The 20,111-nt window shown below is 40.6% G+C and overlaps 1 protein-coding gene and 2 long non-coding RNA genes across 3 annotated transcripts in view; 1 reads left to right on the top strand and 2 right to left on the bottom strand.

Moving 5' to 3' along the window:
- The window catches only part of LOC116589837, a 38,571-nt gene extending 37,366 nt beyond the window's left edge, over positions 1-1,205 (bottom strand). Inside the window, exon 1 of the long non-coding RNA XR_004285418.1 lies at positions 1,133-1,205. This is a non-coding gene — a long non-coding RNA (uncharacterized LOC116589837). The remainder of the gene's footprint in view (positions 1-1,132) is intronic.
- A 365-nt stretch (positions 1,206-1,570) lies between these two features.
- GPR33 (G protein-coupled receptor 33) lies at positions 1,571-6,184 on the top strand. The gene is made up of 2 exons (XM_032341483.1): positions 1,571-1,853; positions 3,866-6,184. The coding sequence occupies exon 2, from the start codon at positions 3,874-3,876 to the stop codon at positions 4,891-4,893; it is 1,020 nt and encodes a 339-aa protein (XP_032197374.1). The 5' UTR covers positions 1,571-1,853; positions 3,866-3,873; the 3' UTR covers positions 4,894-6,184.
- Positions 4,081-20,107, bottom strand: LOC116589834. Its single transcript, XR_004285415.1, has 2 exons — positions 19,976-20,107; positions 4,081-4,355 (listed from the first exon to the last, which is right to left on the bottom strand). It is a non-coding gene; the product is annotated as an uncharacterized LOC116589834 (long non-coding RNA).
- Positions 20,108-20,111: the final 4 nt, after the last annotated feature.

The following is a 20,111-nucleotide window of genomic DNA, read 5'->3' as shown; positions in this document are numbered from 1 at the left end:
GGGTGTTAAACACTAGTCCCTAATATATTTGTTATTTATGAATTTTACTAATTATAAAATTTGAAAATACAGAGTGAGAGAGGAGGAGAAACTTAGCCCACATCCCCTCCAATCTTTTTTATTAATAAAACAGCATAGGGCAGCAGAAGGAGCCCTTGTTATTGTGATGGTGAAAACTACTGTTGGGGTGCCTGGGTGGCTCAGTCAGTTAAGTGTCTGCCTTTGGCTCAGGTCATGATCCCAGAGTCCAGCAATCGAACCCTGCATCCAGCTCCCTGCTCAGAGTCCAGCAATCGAACCCTGCATCCAGCTCCCTGCTCATGGTGAGAGCTGCTTCTCTCTCTCCCTTTGTTGCTTCTCCTGCTTGTGCTCTCTCATGCTCTCTCTCTCAAATAAATAAATAAATAATAAATTTAGGGACGCCTGGGTGGCTCAGTGGGTTAAGCCACTGTCTTCGGCTCAGGTCATGATCCCAGGGTCCTGGGATCGAGCCCCAAATCAGCCTCTCTGCTCAGCAGGGAGCCTGCTTCCTCCTCTCTCTCTGCCTGCCTCTCTGCCTGCTTGTCATCTCTCTCTGTCAAATAAATAAATAAAATCTTTAAAAAATAAAATAAAATAAAATAAATTTTAAAAACTGTGAATCACTTAACTCTGCATCTCAAAGTCCTAATATTCAAAATTAGCTGTTTTGAACCAAATAATATCTGAGGTCATTTCCAGATATGTGAATTAACCCAAAGGGCATGAAAACTGAGCAAAACTCAGTCTTAAAATGCAGTAGCAAGTTTGAAAACTTATCCTTAAGCAAAGAAGATCCGTTCCCAGGATGAAGGTCATAGTCCCAAATGAATTAAGAACTAAAATTTAAGCCTATTCCTAATAAGGTTACAGTAGCCATGAAAGCTTTAAAATTCTAACACCAACTAGATGACCGATTCCTGAGCTTCAACACTGAAGCCACACAGAGATTTTGATGTCTTTTTCTCTACTGGCAGTGCAGAGATCAAAAGGAAACTGAGCAGGAAAGAAATCAAGACACTGAGGTCAGCAGAGAAGCTAATCCTAAAAAATGTCAAGATGGACAGGGGAGACGAAAACAGGAAATGTAGGACTCGGTTTATAAATATATTACCTGTGCTGCAGGATTTCCTTATAATGAGATTTCCATGATACAGTACCCAACTCTGTGTTCTTTCCAACCATTCTCAACAATTGTACAGATCCAAACAAGAGATAAAAGTCTGCATCTTTCTCAACTAAATAATATTAATCTTTGCCTTGTCTTCACACATTCCATTTTAATGTGAAACTCAATGGTTGTTTCTCTTCCTGACCATTTCACTCCAGCGGAATTAGGTAACTCGTTTCCAGACTCACTTTTTTTTTCCATGCTAGGTATTTACCACTTCCCTACGCACCCAGCACCATGCTCCATATGCTAATGACCACACTCCACTCAAGGCCAAGGGGGTGCTTGGGGGGCAACCACATATGAGAAAGTTATTTCTCATCAATGTCTTAACACCTGCAACAAGCTTATCAACCTTACATGGAATGACTCTTTATGGAATTTTTTAAATCTCTTCTTAAAATGGAGAAATGATTTGAAGAAGTAGTCCTTTCTCCACCTCCCTCTTAAGATACATTTCACAGAAAAAGGAACTGGGAAAGAGCCAGAAGACCTCACAGAATATTTAAATAGTAGGCTCAAAGTTGGGGAATAGGATCAGCAAGAAGAAAGGCAGATGAAATGAAGTCAAAGTGTCACTGATTTTTGTTTCTGTCCCTGGAGAGAAGACTACTGTCCTAGAGCCACTCTGGCCCACATAAGACCACCTGATATGCAGCTATAACTCCAAGGTAAGATTCCCTGGGCCAGCAGGCTTTATCCTCATGCTATCATCTGAATAAACCCTCTAGGCTTACTCCACATCAGCTTTCCGACCCCAGAAACTGCACAGGTGGCATTGCCTTATGATTCGCTGAATCACATGAAACCCTTAATGCTTAAAAGTGAATCGCTTGCTGCAAAGAAATTCAGGGAAATGAGTGTACAGTTTTCTAGTCCCTGTGGTGGGCAGTGAGGGGGAGCCTGTACCTACCATAGCAACAAACTCAACAAGAAATCCAGATGCAGGGCCTACAGACCCTGCAACCTCCAACATGTATCAGAAATCTTCAGATTTGAGCAGTATAAAGGAAAAGTATCATTTGGAGGAAGTCCAGTGCTTTGTTTTTTTAATTAAATGCTGCTGCGTTAAATGGGATAGGTCATTGCTAATGACGAACACACTGTTTGGGAGAACATTCAATGAATTTGTTTAATTCTTGGGCAAGTTTTTAGAGCTTTAGTAGAAAAGCTGGGAAAGAACAGGGGCTTCTGGGTGGCTCAGGCAGTCCATCGTCTACCTTCGGCTCAGGTCATGATCCCATGGTTGTGGGATCGAGTCCTGCATTGGGCTCCTTGCTCAGTGGGGAGTCTGCTTCTCCCTCTCCCTCTGCCTGCCTTTCTCCCTGCTTGTGCTCTCTCAATGTCAAGTAAGTAAATAAAATATAAAAAAAAAAAGGAAGAAAAGAACATACCACTATACTACTACATTACAATGAAGTTTCTAAATTAACACACATCAGCTGCCCAAGGTTCTTCTGCCTACCCCCACAGAAGCACAGTGTTCCCAAGGAGTGGGAGAGGGGTCTACCTGAAAGACTCTGTGCCAAAGGTATCACTGTAGCAAGGCCTCAAAATAACTCCAAATCTGAGAACTTCTGCCCCAATAGATGAACGTTTAGATTTTTTTCAGAAGTTACTGCTGGTCTTCTGAGATTCAGTAGGGAGATTTTGAGGAGGAGGGGACTGCAGTGGCCAGGTGGCCTGCAGTATTAAAAGGGCAAAATGAAGTACTTGCTAGCCTTCAAATAACAAGTTGAGCAAAATAATAGGTAAAAAGTTATTGTTTAATGTGTGCCATGAACAAAGCTAAGTGTTTCATATACACTGTGTCATTCCATCCTCATAAACACTCATTGGGTTTTAGAAAGTGAAAGGGGCTCAGAGTTAAGAGTCCACAGAACGGGTAAGTGGTAGAGAGAGAATGGAAACCCAGGTCTATGGGACTCCAGAGCCCAGGTTCTGCTCCAGTAATTTATACTCAAGCACTTTAAGACCATGTTAAAAGCTCTTTAAGAATGAAGAAATCTCCTGGTTATTGTGCAATTAATCAAAGCTCCTAGGAAACTTTATATTCTATTCAGAACCACTACACATGTTGCTTTTGTTCAAGACCCACATTACTTTCAGATGCCTTTCTATAGCTCAGCCACACTACTGTTTAAAAACAAAGCAAAACAAAACAAAACACTTCCTTGTAATTCAGATATCCAGTGTTTTATATGCACATACACCAAAAGACCACATGCGCGCATGCACACACACACACACACACACTGCAGACCTACAAACACCACATAAACACACACTACACAGATAAATACACACAGACTACAGGCATTGTACCCCATACACACAGAGGCCACACACAATACACACACACACACACACACACACACACACACACATCCCCCTCCATGCACACCCCATGGATTCAAACACACATCACAGAGACACACACAAGACTATATATCCACATACATGCAGACAAATACACCCAATGTGGGTCTTGAACTCAAGATCCTGAATTCAAAAGTCACATGTTCCACCAACTAAGCCAGGGCCCCCAATGTTTGCCTTTTTAAAAATCGTGTCATTTTGGCCCTTACTATGCAAAGATTATTGTTTATATTTCTATATTTAACCTTTTTTAAATTTTGCTTCTTTTTCGTGGTTGTTTTCTGTTTCTCTCTCTATAGGTAATTATGGATCTGGTCAACTTTACTGATTTGCTCAGTGTCTCTACTTTAGTAAGAAACAGCACTCACTTTCCAGTTCCTGCCTCGAATGTGATCATTGCCTTTCTGCTGTGCACGTCAGTTATAATTGGTACCATCACCAATGGTCTCTACCTGTGGGTGCTAAAATTCAAGATGAAAAAGACTGTCAATACGCTCTTATTTTTTCATCTCATTCTCTCCTATTTTATTTCAACATTGATTCTACCATTTATAGCCACCACCTATCTTCAGGACAATCACTGGAGCTTTGGAACTGCCATGTGCAAGATCTTCAATGTCACTTTGTCGGCAGGGATGTTCGCCTCTATTTTCTTCCTCTCGGCCATCAGCATTGACCGTTACCTTCTCACTCTTCACCCAGTGTGGTCACAGCTTCACCGAACCCCACGCTGGGCTACCGGCATCGTCCTGGGAATCTGGCTGTCCGCCACTGCCCTCGCCATGCCCTATTTGGTTTTCAGAGAGACAAAGGATGACCATAAAGGAAGAGTGACCTGCCAAAATAACTACGCTGCATCTCCTAACGGGGAAAGCAATAAGATGCAGACATTAGGGAAAAGGATTCATGTAGCCTGTTTCATCAGCCGCTTCTTGCTGGGCTTCCTTCTGCCTTTTTTTATCATCACCCTTTGTTACAAAAGAGTAGCCAACAAGATGAAAGAGAGGAGCCTGTTTAAATCTAATAAGCCGTTCAAAGTCATGGTGACTGCCATTCTCTCTTTCTTTGTGTGCTGGATGCCCTACCATGTACACCAGGGCTTACTTCTCACTGAGCATCAATCAGTACTTTTACAGGTGACTCATCTACTTACAGTGATAACCATTTCTTTCAATGCTCTCTTTTCTCCTACACTCTATCTCTTTACTGGGGAGAACTTCAAAAATGTTTTCAAGAAGTCCATTCTTTCTCTGTTTGAGTCAACATTCAGTGAGGAATTTTTGGCAGAAAGGACACAAAACCTAAATACAGAAGCCTACATTTAAATTTTGGATCCCAGAGGAAACAATGGACACTTAATCAATTACACCATCAGAGATATACCCTCTGCTTTTATATAATATAATCCCTGTATTAGAGAGACATCTAGGCTGCACCATGGCTAGATCTATGACTATGAAAAGGGTTGTAAGAAAGCAAGCAATGGGTGATGTTGCAAATATAATTTCTTACTCTGTTTTTATTGTGGTAAAATATATATAACATAAAATTTGCCATTTTCACCACTGTAAAATGTACATTTCAGTGGCATTAACTACATTCACAGTGTTTTGCAGCCATAACCATTTCCAAAATTTTTTATTACCCTAAAGAGATTAGTTCATTGCAGTGATTAACTAATAACTCCTCATTTCCCCTACCATGTACACATTTCCCCCTCCCCACAACCCCTCATAACTTCCAATCTACTTTGTCTCTGAATTTGCTATTCTAGATATTCCATGTAAGTGGATGCATACATTTCTTATTTTGTGTCTGACCTACTTCACTTAACATGATGTATTCAAGGTTCAGCCATGTTGTAACCCACACCAGAACTTTATTCTTTATGGTTAAATAATAGTCCATTGTATGTTTATTCCATGGTGTGTTTTGTTTGTCCATTCTTCTGTTAAGGGATATTTGGATTGTTTCTACCTTCCGCTATTGTGAATAATGCTACTGTGAACCCTGATACACAAGCATGTGTTTGAGTCCTTGTTTTCAATTATTTTGAATTATTTTGAATTACTGAGTCATATGACAATTTTATGTCCGAATTTTTGAGGAACCAGCCACACTTTTCCACAGCAGTTGTACTACATTACCATCAGCATGTGCAATTTCCACTTTCTCCACACCCTTACCCACACTCATTATTTTCCTTCTTTTTTTCAATTAGTGTGAAATGGTGCAAATGTGATTCTCAACCTCTGATTTTTGAGGCTACAGGAATATCAATTTCTAAATAGCAATAGTGTCTACTGATCTGACTTTTCTGTCACAAAATCTTCTAGCAAATAGACATTTGGACTAAGATCCCTTTTTATTTACATAGCACCTAAATTATTTAATTGCTTTGGACAAAATTTAACATAGGGATGACAAAACACTGATTTTTTCCTATCTATATTAAAGTACAAAGAATTTATACTATAATGTTTTCAATGTAAAGATATCTTAAATGTCTCTCTACAAAACCTATAGATTGAACTGTCTCAGAAATATGTGACTAAGAAAATTACAAATGTTTAAAAATCTACCTGGGTTCACAGATCTGTACCTCTGAAACAAATAATACATTATATGTTAATTTTTTAAAAATTTTAAATTAAAAAAAGGAAAAAAAGAATCTACCTGGGTAATTTCATAATGTATTTAATTTTAGAATAGCCATAACAATACTTATTTATCTTCCCTGGTTTCAAGTTTTGGTTCAAGTCCTTGCAATAACTTGTAGCATCTAAGTTATGTAGGATTGCATAGTATCACTGACATAATTACGTTTCATAATTTAGCTCATTAGTTCTATATATCAGTCAATAGATATTAATCAATAGATAGGTCTAGCTCTCTGGTTCAACTGATACAGAATGCAGACATTTAAGCCAAAACACACACTCAGCCCCTAAATATTCCAACTGGCTTTGCATAACCCATTCCAAGACACCGGCATATATCCTAATCAGAAATCCCCAGAATGGGTGATATTAATTATAAGGGGTTACAGAAAGGAAGGAAAATTAACCTTCATTACTAATTTTTTTTTAAGAGAAGTAATGATAGTTTGATGCCCTAGAAATGCTGCTAACTGACTTAGCATCACTGTCTCCCTGGCATCTGGGGGCTTGGTATCTCTCTTTTTGAATAGGAGGAACAAAAATCTTCGGGTAGATGAAGACTTTAATTTTTGGCCCCTATTTCATGCTTTTGGAGCCAGAACAGTTTTCCCAGAGCAGAAGGAGTAGGACTGATGCCCAGTCTGTGGCTCCAAGAGTCCCTGCAGCAAGCAATGACCAGCGCTTCTTCTGTCCCCCAACTTGTGTATCCTGACAAGCCCACTGAAGTTTATGACATGGGATTCGAGAAAGTTATTGGATGGAACCTATGATTCTTTGAAACAAGAATAGTTTCAGAAACCTAGAAGCTATATAGAGAGTCTTTTGTCTCCCTCCTCAAACTTGCCACAATAACCAACGAGGAAGGGCTCTTTCTTGATTTTTAAAAAAAAAAATTTTGTTCCATCTCTCTGTAAATTGTAAACTCCTCAAGGACAGAAGAAGTCTATCAGCCATACTATTTCCTTTTCTTTCCTTTTTTTTTTTAGATTTTTATTTATTTGTTTGACAGAGAGATCACAAGTAGGCAGAGAGACAGGCAGAGAGAGAGGAGGAAGCAGGCTCCCTGTTGAGCAGAGGTCCCCATACAGCACTTGATCCCAGGACCCTGAGATCATGACCTGAGCCGAAGGCAGAGGCTTAACCCACTGAGCCAGCCAGGCACCCCACTATTTCCTTTTCTATAATATTATACATGATTGGTATCTAAGAAAAGATACTTACTGAAAATTGAGTATGGATCATCACAATGTGTGATTTGAAAAATGAAAAATAATAAGATTGAGCCAGTTTTTTATTTAACAAAGATTTACCATCACACTTACCTTGTGTGCAGGCATGATTCTGTGTCCTTTACAAATAGTAACTCACTTAATCCTCTAGCAAGTCTATGAATTAGGTCACACTGTTATCCCTATTTTACAGACTATGAAAGTGATGAGTTTTCCCAGGGCCATAGACTAGTAATTAGAAGAGGCAGTGTGATAAGCCCCAGCAGCCTGGTCCTAGAATCCATGCTCTGAACCATTATACTCACTGCTTCAGGTCATTGTGAGGAGGCAGCAAGGCTGGGCTTAGAGCCCAGATCTACCTAGTCTGTTTATTTCAACAGAAGTCGGCTGCAAAAATCAAACAAATGCCCAGAAAATACCAGGATACACACACAAAGTAAAAATTAAAAAATAACATTGAGCTTATAATCAGGAGATCTGGGTGGCCTTTGGATTTGCCTCTTTGTTTTATATGAGGCATTATCCAAATTTTCTGGGCCTTAGCTTCTTGATCTATAATATGGGGACATTCCTTATTGAGATTGTGGAAATGAATTTACCTCTAAAATATAAAACACTGCATCCATATATTATTGAGAGGTTATTTTTTTTTAACTTGTCACTTTGAATTTTAAGAAAATGGGATGGAAACTTAAGAAAATTCTCCCAGAATGTATTTTTTAACTTCCCATAAAACTATGGTTAACTTTGAGAAAACCTGTCTAACTGTATTGATCACACCAACCTCCTCACTATTATAAGGTCTCAGAACCCATTTACTGGTTTTGCTATTGAAACTCATGTTTGGAGACAGTCTTTCAAAACAATGTGCCTATTAGCATCCAATTATATAAACGTGCTTCATTACGTCAGAATCAAATGTGCTCAAGAAAAGAATACAGAGATGACTAGAGACATGTCTCAAATGCCAGCTCGAGTTCTTTCCTCAAGAAATGGCTCCTTGGGGGTGCCTGGGTGGCTCAGTGGGTTAAAGCCTCTGCTTTCGGCTCGGGTCATGGTCCCAGGGTCCTGGGATCGAGCCCCGCATCGGGCTCTCTGCTCAGCGGGGAGCCTGCTTCCTCCTCTCTCTCTGCCTGCCTCTCTGCCTGCTTGTGATCTCTATCAAATAAATAAATAAAATCTTAAAAAAAAAAAAAAAAGAAATGGCTCCTTGCTTTCATGAGAGGAATGGGCTGCCCAGCTGTGAACATGTAGGAGGGTTTGTGGTGTAGTGTGGTATGAACAACAGAAGCCAAATAGGTTGCCATGAGAAACTAGGGGCACCAACTCTTCACCAGTAGACTTTATGTAACTATCTAATGAGACTGTGCTCTGAGAATACAACAGTGAAAAAAAACAATCTTGTCTCCAAGGAGCTTAAAGTCTGGTGTGCTGGTTCTGAATTTGGCTCCCCATTATCATCACCTGGAACACTTCTTAAAATACCAGTATCTAGGCCTTACTCAAATCAATTAAAACCCAAATCTCTAGTGGTGGGACCCAGGAATCTGTCTTCTGTTTAAGTTTTCAGGCAGACTCTAAAGTACAACCAGAACAGAAAACCCCTGTTTCATGGGAAAGAAAAAGGAGTTAAAGGGGCATTATTGTACAAAGGAATAAGTGCCATGTTTGGGGGGAAAAAGCCCCAACCCAGCTTTTACCAGTCAGGGTTTTCCCAGAAAAATCTTGGAGAACAGAGTTTTAAACACATAAACACAGTACGTAGTATGTAGTACAATGGAGAATGTATAAAAGAATGTATAAAAGCCCCAGAGGGAAAGAGAGCATGAGGCCCTAAAGCAGCACTTTCCAATCATAAATATGCACACAAATCACCTAACAATCATGTTAAACACGGCTTCTGCTTCACCGAGTATGGAGTAGGACTGAGATTGTGTGTGTGTGTGTGTGTGTGTGTGTGTGTGTGTGTGTGTTAGATTTTATTTATTTATTTGAGAGAGAAAACATGAGAGAGAGAGAGAGAAGCACAAGCATGAGCAGGGGTGGGGGGCTAAGAAGGGAGAAGGAGAAACAGACTCCCTGCTGAGCAGGAGCCCCATGCGGGGCTCTATCCCAGGACGCTGGGATCATGACCTGAGCTGATGCTAGACACTTAACGGACTGAGCCACCCACGCACCCTGAGAGTCTGCATTTGTAACAGGATCCCAGGAGATCCATTACTGCTGGTTCCAAGCAAGAAAAGAGTACAACTGAAGTATAGGTGTGAGAAGCAGGCATGGCCAAGATGAGCAGGAAAGTTCAACTAGACCTCCATCCTAAAAGCCTGCCAAGGAGTCTGGACTTGATCCTAGGCTTTATCCTCAGGCATTAGGGAGCCATGACAGGATCTGCAGGCGAAGAGTGATAGAATTCAGTTTTCATTTTAGGAAGATCACTCTGGCTGTTCTTTTTTTTTTTTTTTTTTTTTTTTTTTAAAGATTTTTTTTATTTATTTGACAGAAATCACAAGTAGGCAGAGAGACAGGCAGAAAGAGAGAGAGAGAACAGGAAGCAGGCTCCCCGCTGAGCAGAGAGCCCGATGCGGGGCTCGATCCCAGAACTCTGGGATCATGACCTGAGCGAAGGCAGAGGCTTTAACAACCGCTGAGCCACCCAGGCGCCCCAGTCCTGGCTGTTCTGATGAGGAGATCAAAACTGGGGGTGGGCGATCGAACTGGACCGTGTGGAGTAATCCAAGTAACAGATGATGTGGCCTGAACTAAGACAGTAAGAGTGGGGATGGAGAAAAGCAGAGTCTTGTACTGTAAATTCTGTTGGTTGAGAAGTCAAAAGAGAGGAGAAAGTTGAAGATGACTCCTGTATCAATTATTTGCCAACAGCAGATTTCATTCTGCTGGTTTGACCACAAACTGATTTATTAATGGATATTAAGTAGCTCACAGAATTACTGGGGTGACTGGAGAAACATCCAAGACAAAGATTCCTGGAATAGTGTCCAAAACTTTACCAGAGAACCACCCAGATCAGGAATCTGTCACTGGTGTTCTCTTTTTCTTTCTTTTTTTAAAGATTTTATTTATTTAGGAGCACCTGGGTGACTCAGTCATTAAATGTCTGCCTTCAGCTCAGGTCATGATCCCAGGGTCCTGGGATCAAGCCCCGCATGGGGCACCCTGCTTAGCGGAGAGCCTGCTTCTCCTTCTCCCACTCCCCCTGCTTGTGTTGCCTCTCTCGCTGTGTGTTTCTCTGTCAAATAAATAAGTAAAATCTTTTTAAAAATTTTTATTTACTTATTTGATAGAGAGAGAGAGAGTGCAAACAGGGGGAGTAGTAGGCAGAGGGAGAAGCAGGCTCTCCACTGAGCAGAGAGCCCAACTGAACACTAGATCCCAGAACCCTGGGATCATGACCTGAGCTGAAGGCAGCCGCTTAACCCACTGAGTCACCCAGGCATCTGATTACTGGTGTTCTCTACTTCAGTAAATAGTAGCAGCTTCTGCTACTGCTCCCACTCAGCTTTGAGCCCCAGCAACTTGGTTTTACTGTAACTGTTGCTGACACCAACGCCACATCTGCAGCAAGTCTTGAACTGTCCTGTGCCCAAGAGCTCTGCCAACACCACCATAAGGAACAGGGAAGCCCTATGCAGAGCCTGTTTATTCACATTGCTCACTTCCAAGTTTAATCTTGCATGAAGGTATCTGGCATGCCTGCTGCCATGCAGGCTGAGAAGCTGAGTTCTGATTTCCACCTGAGAGGGAAAAGGATGCATATAATGTAGCAATTTCCCCAAATATAAAAGTGATTCAAAAGTTGATGGTGTCCATTGAAATTAACCAGAAAAGCTTTTCAAAATGATTAGCTTCAGGAAGAGAAACAAAATTGTGTCATGCAATTTGCGTCTGGGAGGTGAGAAGCCAAAGGCTCTGAGAGTAGCAGCTCTTTAAAACTTGGAGAATTAAGGAGTAATTCCACCACCTTCTTCCCAGAAAAAAAGTCACTCTCACACATTCTACTAATTAGAGATTAATTTGTGTTAAGGGACTGCCATTAAAATGCAAATATGCCTTTTAAGAAGGTTACATTTCATTCACAAGTAAATGAGAATTAGTTTAGTCAGCTTCACACCCAGCAGAGTGCATCTAAACACAGTACTTAGAATATTAGACTTTGGGGGGCAGCTGGGTATCTCAGTCAGTTAAGTCTCTGTCTTCAGCTCAGGTCATGATCCCAGGATCCTGGGATGAAGCCCCATATCCCACATCCCCCACATTGGGCTCCTTGGTCAGTGGGAAGCCTGCTTCTCTCTCTGTCCCCTCTCACCTCCCCCTCCCTGAGTACAACTCTCTCTCTCTCAAATAAATAAATTAAATCTTTAAAAAAAAGAGAGAGAGAGAGAGAGAGAGAGAGTACTAGACTTTGGATTGTGGCCTAAAGGCAGGAAAACTTCTGAGTTGGAGGTCAAGCCTGGAGTGTACTTTGGAGACAGTGAAGTTCACATAATTCCTGTATAGGGAAGGGTATTCTGAAGAGAGAGTCAGTTGGTGACTAAGAAAAAAGTTGCCTAGTTGTGATATGGCCCAGAAAATCCAGTTTATGCCAAATTGTTTGGGTCGAAGACCTTATCTGCTTTCCAGTTAAGGCCAGTCACCCCAGTTTAGTTTAACTCAGGGTTTCCAGAAGGTGGTCTCCCTTCCAAGTCCTGTCTTTTCCCTATTGCGAAGGAAAGAACACACTGGTAGAAAGAGAAACAGTTTTTCTAATGCTCTCCCATCATTTTCCTTGTCACTTTACTAAATTCTGAGTTCCCTGAGAGTAAAACCTTTATCTAATTCCTCCTGTATTTCCAGCACCTAACTTGGTATCTAACATGATAGATAAATGCTTATAAACAATTGGATAAATACATGCATGCACTTATAATTAATTCTGCAGTTAGAATTCTATTTGTGAGGTTTTTAGAATGTTCTTCCTTAAGCAAACTAAGAATCTCTAGTATTTCTTTCACTTGTCAAAAGGAACAAACAGGGAGCTGTCTCAGAACACTAGCTTTCCCTCGTCCATCTCAAGCAAATGCAATTGAAGATTTAGGTATATATGAACAATTCTTTGTGGAAATTTCTATTATTATTCACTTCCTGGAGGAGTCAGTATCAACTTTATTTAGTTACAACACTCAGAAACAGTAAACGTGGTTCATTATTTTTTTCTATATCAAATCAGATCTGATTCCAAGTCCCTTCCCTCAAGGAGCAAAGGATTCCAGAAGAGCTCTAAGGACTTGGGTCTTTAATGGTCTCCTATAACATACCTCTTATCCAATTCTGTAAGACCCCTTGGAAGCAGCAGCTCCATCTCTTTCTGCCATGCAAGTTGGGCATATTCACCAAGGCAAGGATCCCAGCAAAACTTCTTCCCTGGGAGCGCCTGGGTGGCTCAGTGGGTTGAAGCCTCTGCCTTAGGCTTTGCGATCAAGCCCCGCATTGGGCTCTCTGCTCAGCAGGGAGCCTGCTTCCCTTTCTCTCTCTCTGCCTGCCTCTCTGCCTACTTGTGATCTCTGCCTGTCAAATAAATAAATAAATAACCTTAAAAAAAAAAACAAAAAAAAAACTTCTTCCCTGAGGTCTTAGCCATAACTCCAATGACTTGGAAAAAAGGGACGGGGTGGCAGTGGAGGTGGGAGGAGCTATAATGCAAGGACCTTGGTTCATCTCACACTGATAATTCACAAAGTCTAACTTCACTTCTCTCAACTCTTAGAGAAATTAAGGAGCTCCATTAGAAATGTTAATTCAGCTATCTCTGTCTCCCTAGCTGTTATCTTCCAACAAAAAGATGACAAAAGAGTCCCCATTATGGCCTTTAAAACATCTTCCTCAATCAGTGAGCTTGGGTCCTTTTGCTTCCTTCCAGATCCACATTCAAGCATTCTCTACCCTGTCTTCTGCCCCAGAGCCTGGGTCAGCAACAGGTCTTCTGCTTCCTAGCTTCTGGTAGGTTTGCCAATGAGGAGCTCTGGCAGGAAATGCATGGAAGATGGAAAATGGGGTCAGGTATTTATTTCCCTGTCTCCAAAAGGGTCAACTGGAGTTGGCTGAGCTTCTTGGAAGAAAGTCAACTCCTCTTAAGGGTCTGTGTAAATACCACTTAATTCCAGACTCCCTCCCTTTCTCCCTTCAGGCTGGGGAATGGGTAACTAACATATCAGCTGCTACCATGCCCTGGGTTACTACACTACCCCTGTGGTTCCTCTACACCCACACCTTTACAAATAGTCCCTTTGTAAATAATTTCCCAGGTTATCCTATTTAGAATGTATTCAATTCCTGATGGGACTCTGACTGACAGTTAGTGTGAAAAAAAAAAGTATATTTTTAATTTAAAAAAGCTTGTTTTTTTCTTTGACTATAAATAATATTCTGTATCTTCTTTTCAAAATAATGTGTATGGCATTTACTCATGGATGTCAAAGAACCATATAAAAGATAATTTCCACAACATTTTTTGGGAGGGGAATATGAGAGGATAAGTTTTAAAAGAATAAACTTGCAACTCTCATACTAATATAAAATCAACATGTGTCAAAGATTTTTATTTCATTAATATTTAACTCAATAAGGAAAAAACCAGTAAGGCTCAAAAGAGGGCTCAAATCTCCTGTGTGAAGAATTTCAAATAATTCAAATGAGGGCTCAAATCTCCTGTATGAAGAATTTCAAATAATTTACGCTGATACTCCCCACTCAAAAATGTGTATAGTGACACCCCTTGAGTATGGGCTGTGTTAAGGAATTTGTTTCCAAAGAGTATATTATGAAAGGGGAAGGAAGGTTTAACTTTATTCCGGTTAATCAAGGTTAATATCATCAGCAAAGAAGACATGTCAACATGTACCCTTGATATGACGTAATAAGAATGGCCCTTCACCTCTGTGATCCTCCTTCAAAAACCCATAACCTTGGTCTGGTCATGAGGAAATATCAAATTTCCATAGAGGGAGGGACATCCTACAATGTAACTAACCAGTGTTCTCCAAAACTGGCAAGGTCATCAAAAACAAGAAAAATGTGAGAAACAGCCACAGCCTGAGAAAAGATGTAACTAAATGTAATGTGGTATCCTGGATGGATTACAGAAAAAGGATTTAGTGGAAAAACTAAAGAAATCTGAAAAAAGGATAGAATTTAATTAACATACCAGCACTGTTTCCTTAGTTGTGACAAACACACCATCGTAATTTGAGATGTGAATAAAGGGGGAACTGGGTGAGGGGTATATAAGAACTCTATACTATTTTTGCATCTTTTCTACAAATCTAAATCTACTATGAAATTTAAAGTTTATTTTCAAAAGACAGAGAAAACTCAAGGTGCTACACATGTATGATTGGGAAAGGAATGCTGAAATGAATTTACAAAGGGATGTAAAATGGACAAAATCAGTCAGCATCCATAGAGTAATAATTAAATTCTACATTTTTATGGACAGGAACGATTTGCTTACAATTTGTGTTGAACAAGTTAACTTCTATCTCTAAAGAGTTATAAGACAGCCTAGTCAAGACAAATCCTAAATAGCCCCTTAGGACCAAAGGTATCTGCAGAGGCTCCAGCATTGTCTTAAAAGGATATCTAGAAATCTCTTCTGTCCGTTCAAAATCTTCCATGGTTTTGTTTTGTTTTGTTTTTTTCCTATAAAGGATGCAGGTGTCCAAATTATAAAACATAAAGTATAAAATGGGGGTGCCTGGATGGCACAGTTGGTTAAGCACCCAACTCTTGGTTTCAGCTCGGGTCGTGAGCTCAAGGTCCTGAGATTAAGCGCCGTGTCAGGCTCCTTGCTCAGTGTGGAGTTGGCTTGAGTTTCCCTCTACCTCGCTCTCTGCCCCTCCCCCCTCTCTAAAATAAATGTATAAATCTTAAAAAAAAAAAAAAAAAGCCCTTAGAACAGCTGGCCTGACTTGACAAAATGGCTAACACAACTATACAAATATTCAAAGGGTTATGCAATGCTTTGCTAAGCTATCACAACACTGTGGACTGAAAACCCAAAGATCAAGGTAATTTATTAGCCTACCGGGGGAAATCCTACAGACTGCCAGATATCCATCACTGCCTTAGAGTTAAAAGCACTTGCAATATCAAGTTACCTAGGCAACCCACCAGCAAATGGTGCGGTAACAAAATAATTTTAAAAAGCAAATCGAACAAAAGAACAATCAATATCAAGTTCCAAATCCCATCCTCTACCTGGTTGTACAAACTATTCATGTTAAAAGATAAACTCAGCTCTTAGATGGGGAACTGTCATTTTCCCAGGCTTTGGGTTTCCACCTAGAGGGGCTTTGACTGGATTAACATTCTTGGCCTCAGTTTCTGCCTGTGTAAGAAGAGGCTTCCTGACAAAACACAGACTTCCAGTTTGGAGCATTTACCTTTGGACTTTTTTGTTTCAGGCTCTTATTTAAGTATGTTTGCTTCCTCTTTCCTCACAGTCTTAATGCATGTGGCCAAGTATCTTAAAGCCAGAATCCACAAGGGCCTTTCCAACCTCAGTTTCCTGTGCTCTGGTAGAAGAGTGACTATCTCACATAAGAAATTAGTTAGGAGGGATGCCTGGGTGGCTCAGTTGGTTGGACAACTGCCTTCGGCTCAGGTCATGATCCTGGAGTCCCGGGATTGAGTCCCGCATCGGGCTCCCAGCTCCATGGGGAGTCTGCTTCTCTCTCCGACCTTCTCCTCATTCATGCTCTCTCTCACTGTCTCTCTGTCAAGTAAATAAAAAAAAAAAAAAAAGAAAAGAAAAGAAATTAGTTAGGAGACTTTTGAACATGATGTAGTATACATGCTTGAACTCAAGGGCAAAGGTGTTGATCATGCCCTATTTGAGAATTCCCACTCTGTGTCACAGCAATATTTCTTACTGAAAATGAATAAATTAGGGGCGCCTGGGTGGCTCAGTGGGTTAAAGCCTCTGCCTTCGGCTCAGGTCATGATCCCAGGGTCCTGGGATCGAGCCCCGCATTGGGCTCTCTGCTCAGCGGGGAGCCTGCTTCCTCCTCTCTCTCTGCCTGCCTCTCTGCCTACTTGTGATCTGTCTGTCAAGTAAATAAATAAAATCTTTAAAAAAAAAAGAAAATGAATAAATTAGTATTCTGGTTCTAACCCAATTTGTGTGCATTATAGTTATTGTGAACTAATTTCTCAGAACCTGATCACCTCGCTAACCACTGAAAAAAATAAATCTCAGAGCTTTCAAGTGGGGGGCCTAGATTTCTTCCAACCTCTAGAAGATTAAAACAGCTATCTTGGGGCCCTAGGTGGCTCAGTTGGTTAAGCGTCTGCCTTTGGCTCAGGTCATGATCCCAGGGTTCTCTGATCAAGCCCCACATCCAGCTCTCTGTTCAGCAGGGAGCCTGCTTCTCCCTCTCCCTCTGCCTGCCACTCCCCGGGCTTGCATTCTCTCCCTTTCTCTCTCTGTCAAATAAATAGAATCTTTTTTAAAAAACCCACAAAACTCTAAATCAATCACTGTACCATCTCAGAGGGCCTAGAATTCATTCCTGCATAACCTACTAGCCCTACGATCTATAGCACTACAACTGTTCAAAAACTATTCCTGCTCAGACAGTGATTTCTTGCATACTCTTAGGCTCCTGTTCAACCACCAACCTCCCCAAGAGCCAACTTAATGATGCACTTCACCTTTTACTTCCTTTTTTTTTAAGAGCTTGGTCCCAGGCCCCCAGGATCATGATCTGAGCCTAAGGTAGATGCTTAACCAACCGAGCCACCCAGTCGTCTCTCACCTTTTACTTTTAAATTGAAGGAAATTGTATGATGTGCACCACCTCAACATTATATATGATGGTATGAAAAAATATTCCAAAGTGAAGTAAACATTGCTAAGAGAGTCATTCGAAAATAGGATCAGGGGAGTATAGAAGAAGGCATATGGACCTCTGTTTCAATTTTTGGAACACCCTGGACTTCTGATTTTTGTCAGTTGCACCTCCACTACCTTCCAGAACACATCCTTCTACTTTGGACTGAAATAGAGATAATGTAATCTATCTCACCTAAATAGCTCATTGTTTATTAGTCATTTTAACTCTGTCAGCACCAATCACAGTTCAATCAAAGAAAGTCATATAACCTCCTGGGCTTTACCTTTATATGTCTGCACTTTGCGCTTTCAATTCTGAACACATTTCAATTTCAGCCCAGGATTGTGGGTACAGGATTATAATCCCTAAGTCCCCAAAATAAAGCTCCTGGTTACTTTACAGACTCTTCTTGATTGATTGACAATGGATACAACCGTTTTTTGTTGTTGTTGTTGTTTTTTAAGGAGTTTTGGGTTGTTTTTGTTTTTTTTAATATTTTATTTATTTATTTGACAGAGAGAGAGAGAGAGATCACAAGTAGATAGAGAGCCAGGCAGAGAGAGAGGGGGGAAGCAGGCTCCCTGCTGAGCAGAGAGCCCTATGCGGAACTCGATCCCAGGACCCTGAGATCATGACCCGAGCTGAAGGCAGAGGCTTAACCACTGAGCCACCCAGGCGCCCCGGTTGTTGTTTTTTATATTTTATTTATTTATTTGACAGAGAGACAGGGAGAGAGGGAACACAAGCAGTGGGAGTGAGAGAGGTAGAAGTAGGCTTCCCACTGAACAGGGAGCCAGATGCGGGGCTCGATCCCAGGATCCTGGATCATGACCTGAGCCAAAGGCAGATGACTGAGCCACCCAGGCGCCCCGGGATAACTGTTTTATAACCAAAAGTGATATATCTGTGAAGACTGCTGCATACTCTTACCATCTCAGCACTCCAGGCAAGAACCATTGTTTATCTATTTGTTTCCAATTTCTCCCACTGGGACTTACTGATAAAATTCTATTTTCTTTACTCCTAGTGCTTTATGTTTATTCACATTTTACTGTTTTATTGCATGCTTTATGTTTATTCACATTTACTGTTTATTGCATGTATGTCTTGCCTTCTTAAATTCTCTGTGGAAAGAGATTAGGTCAAAAAATAAAATACAGCTATGGTGAGTGCTGTGAAGTGTGTAAACCTGGCGATTTGCAGACCTGTATCCCTGGGGATAAAATATATGTTTATTAAATAAATAAATAAAAATAAAAAATAAAATACAGCAAGGAATACTTTAGTGCCTACTCTCTACTGCCCTCTGCAGGTGAAAGGAAAGAATAAGTGAGGTCACAACCTATACTACCTGCAGTAGTGGCCAAGACATTCCCACCTAACAGAAAGGTTAAATACGACCGGTGACTTTGAGAGATTACTCATTACCAAACCAGACTCCATCTATTCACAGGAAGGATTGCCCAATTTGCTAAAGTCCCTTCACTGTGGAAAGATCTCTGGGAACCATATATCCTATTTTCAAGAGAACTTACTGTCTTCCTGTTACTCAATACAAATGGACATCATAGGCCTCTCTTACTCTGGGTCAAGGCTAAAGGCCTTTATGTCAAGTTCCTTGTAGCCCTGTAAAACTTAAGTCTGAGAGTGAAGAGAAAAGAGATTCAATATTTATAATGAAATAAAGACACAAACAATGTTAGCTGTCTGTGCTTTGTAGACAAAATGTCAACAATGCAGGACACCCTGCAATGCAGCTAATCAGAGATAATGTGAGATTTTGCTTTTTTGGTTTAAAAAAAAAATATAAAGCGGCCTGCAAGATAACCAGCAAACAGGCAGCTTCAATTTTGTATAGAAAGGACCACTGAATATGCATAGATTATTTTCATTCAGTCACACTACTTTAATTGGATAACAACACTATCAGTGATGTCATCTTTCTGGAACAAACAGACCCAAATGTATAGGCATATTGTGTCAACTGAGCCCAAATCAATGACCTGAGTAATGCAATCATGGTAGCACTATTATTCCTCATCTAAACCTTCCAAGCCCATAGAAAAATAATGCTAATGTGATGCATGTTCAAGGAGTAGGTTGTGTGGGAAAGAAGATCAAGGCTTTATCTAACTTTATTTACATTCTAATATCTTACAGGAAACCCCACAAAATTTAGCATCATTATGTTCATCAGAACATGTTGTTTTATTTTTGCCTTAGCAACACGATAAAAATATTATCAACAATGACACTTTCTTGGATACGAATATTTTTAGACAGGCTATTCTCTAAAGAACTTCACTCCAAGTGTGTATTCACATAGCATACCAACATCTTTCCAAAACTACAGCATCAGAATGATTTCTAGTATTCCTGATAGAGGAGGTATCTTGTTTTACTGATTGGAGTAAGGAAATTTTTTAAAGATTTATACCTTTTAGTTCCATTTCTGCTTGTTTCGTGATTCAGTTGATTCGTTCTATTTACCTTACCTTTCCTAAGGGGCATAATAAAGACTAAAATTTCTCAACGTCTGGAAACTTAAGCTTTCTAATCTGAAATCTCTTTAAATGGCGTGTAGGAAAGAGATCCAATGAGTTTTCCCACCTGTTGAAAGTATACGCTTACCGCTTAGCACTTTCTGTAAATTTGGATAGTTTCAGCGTAGGAGTTAAGTGCATTGTCTTTGAAGACCACACATCCGGGTCACCCTGGAGCCAGGCAGCGGCCCCGCCCACCTAGGGGTGGTGCCACGCGACGTTAG

This window comes from Mustela erminea, chromosome 5 (assembly GCF_009829155.1).
Source record: "Mustela erminea isolate mMusErm1 chromosome 5, mMusErm1.Pri, whole genome shotgun sequence".
In the NCBI taxonomy this organism is placed as follows: Eukaryota; Metazoa; Chordata; class Mammalia; order Carnivora; family Mustelidae; genus Mustela; species Mustela erminea.
This window is presented reverse-complemented; position numbering and strand designations above follow the sequence as displayed.

Excerpts from the sequence above, each read along its gene's own strand:
- GPR33 (XM_032341483.1), top strand. The coding sequence starts at position 3,874 with ATGGATCTGGTCAACTTTACTGATTTGCTCAGTGTCTCTACTTTAGTA.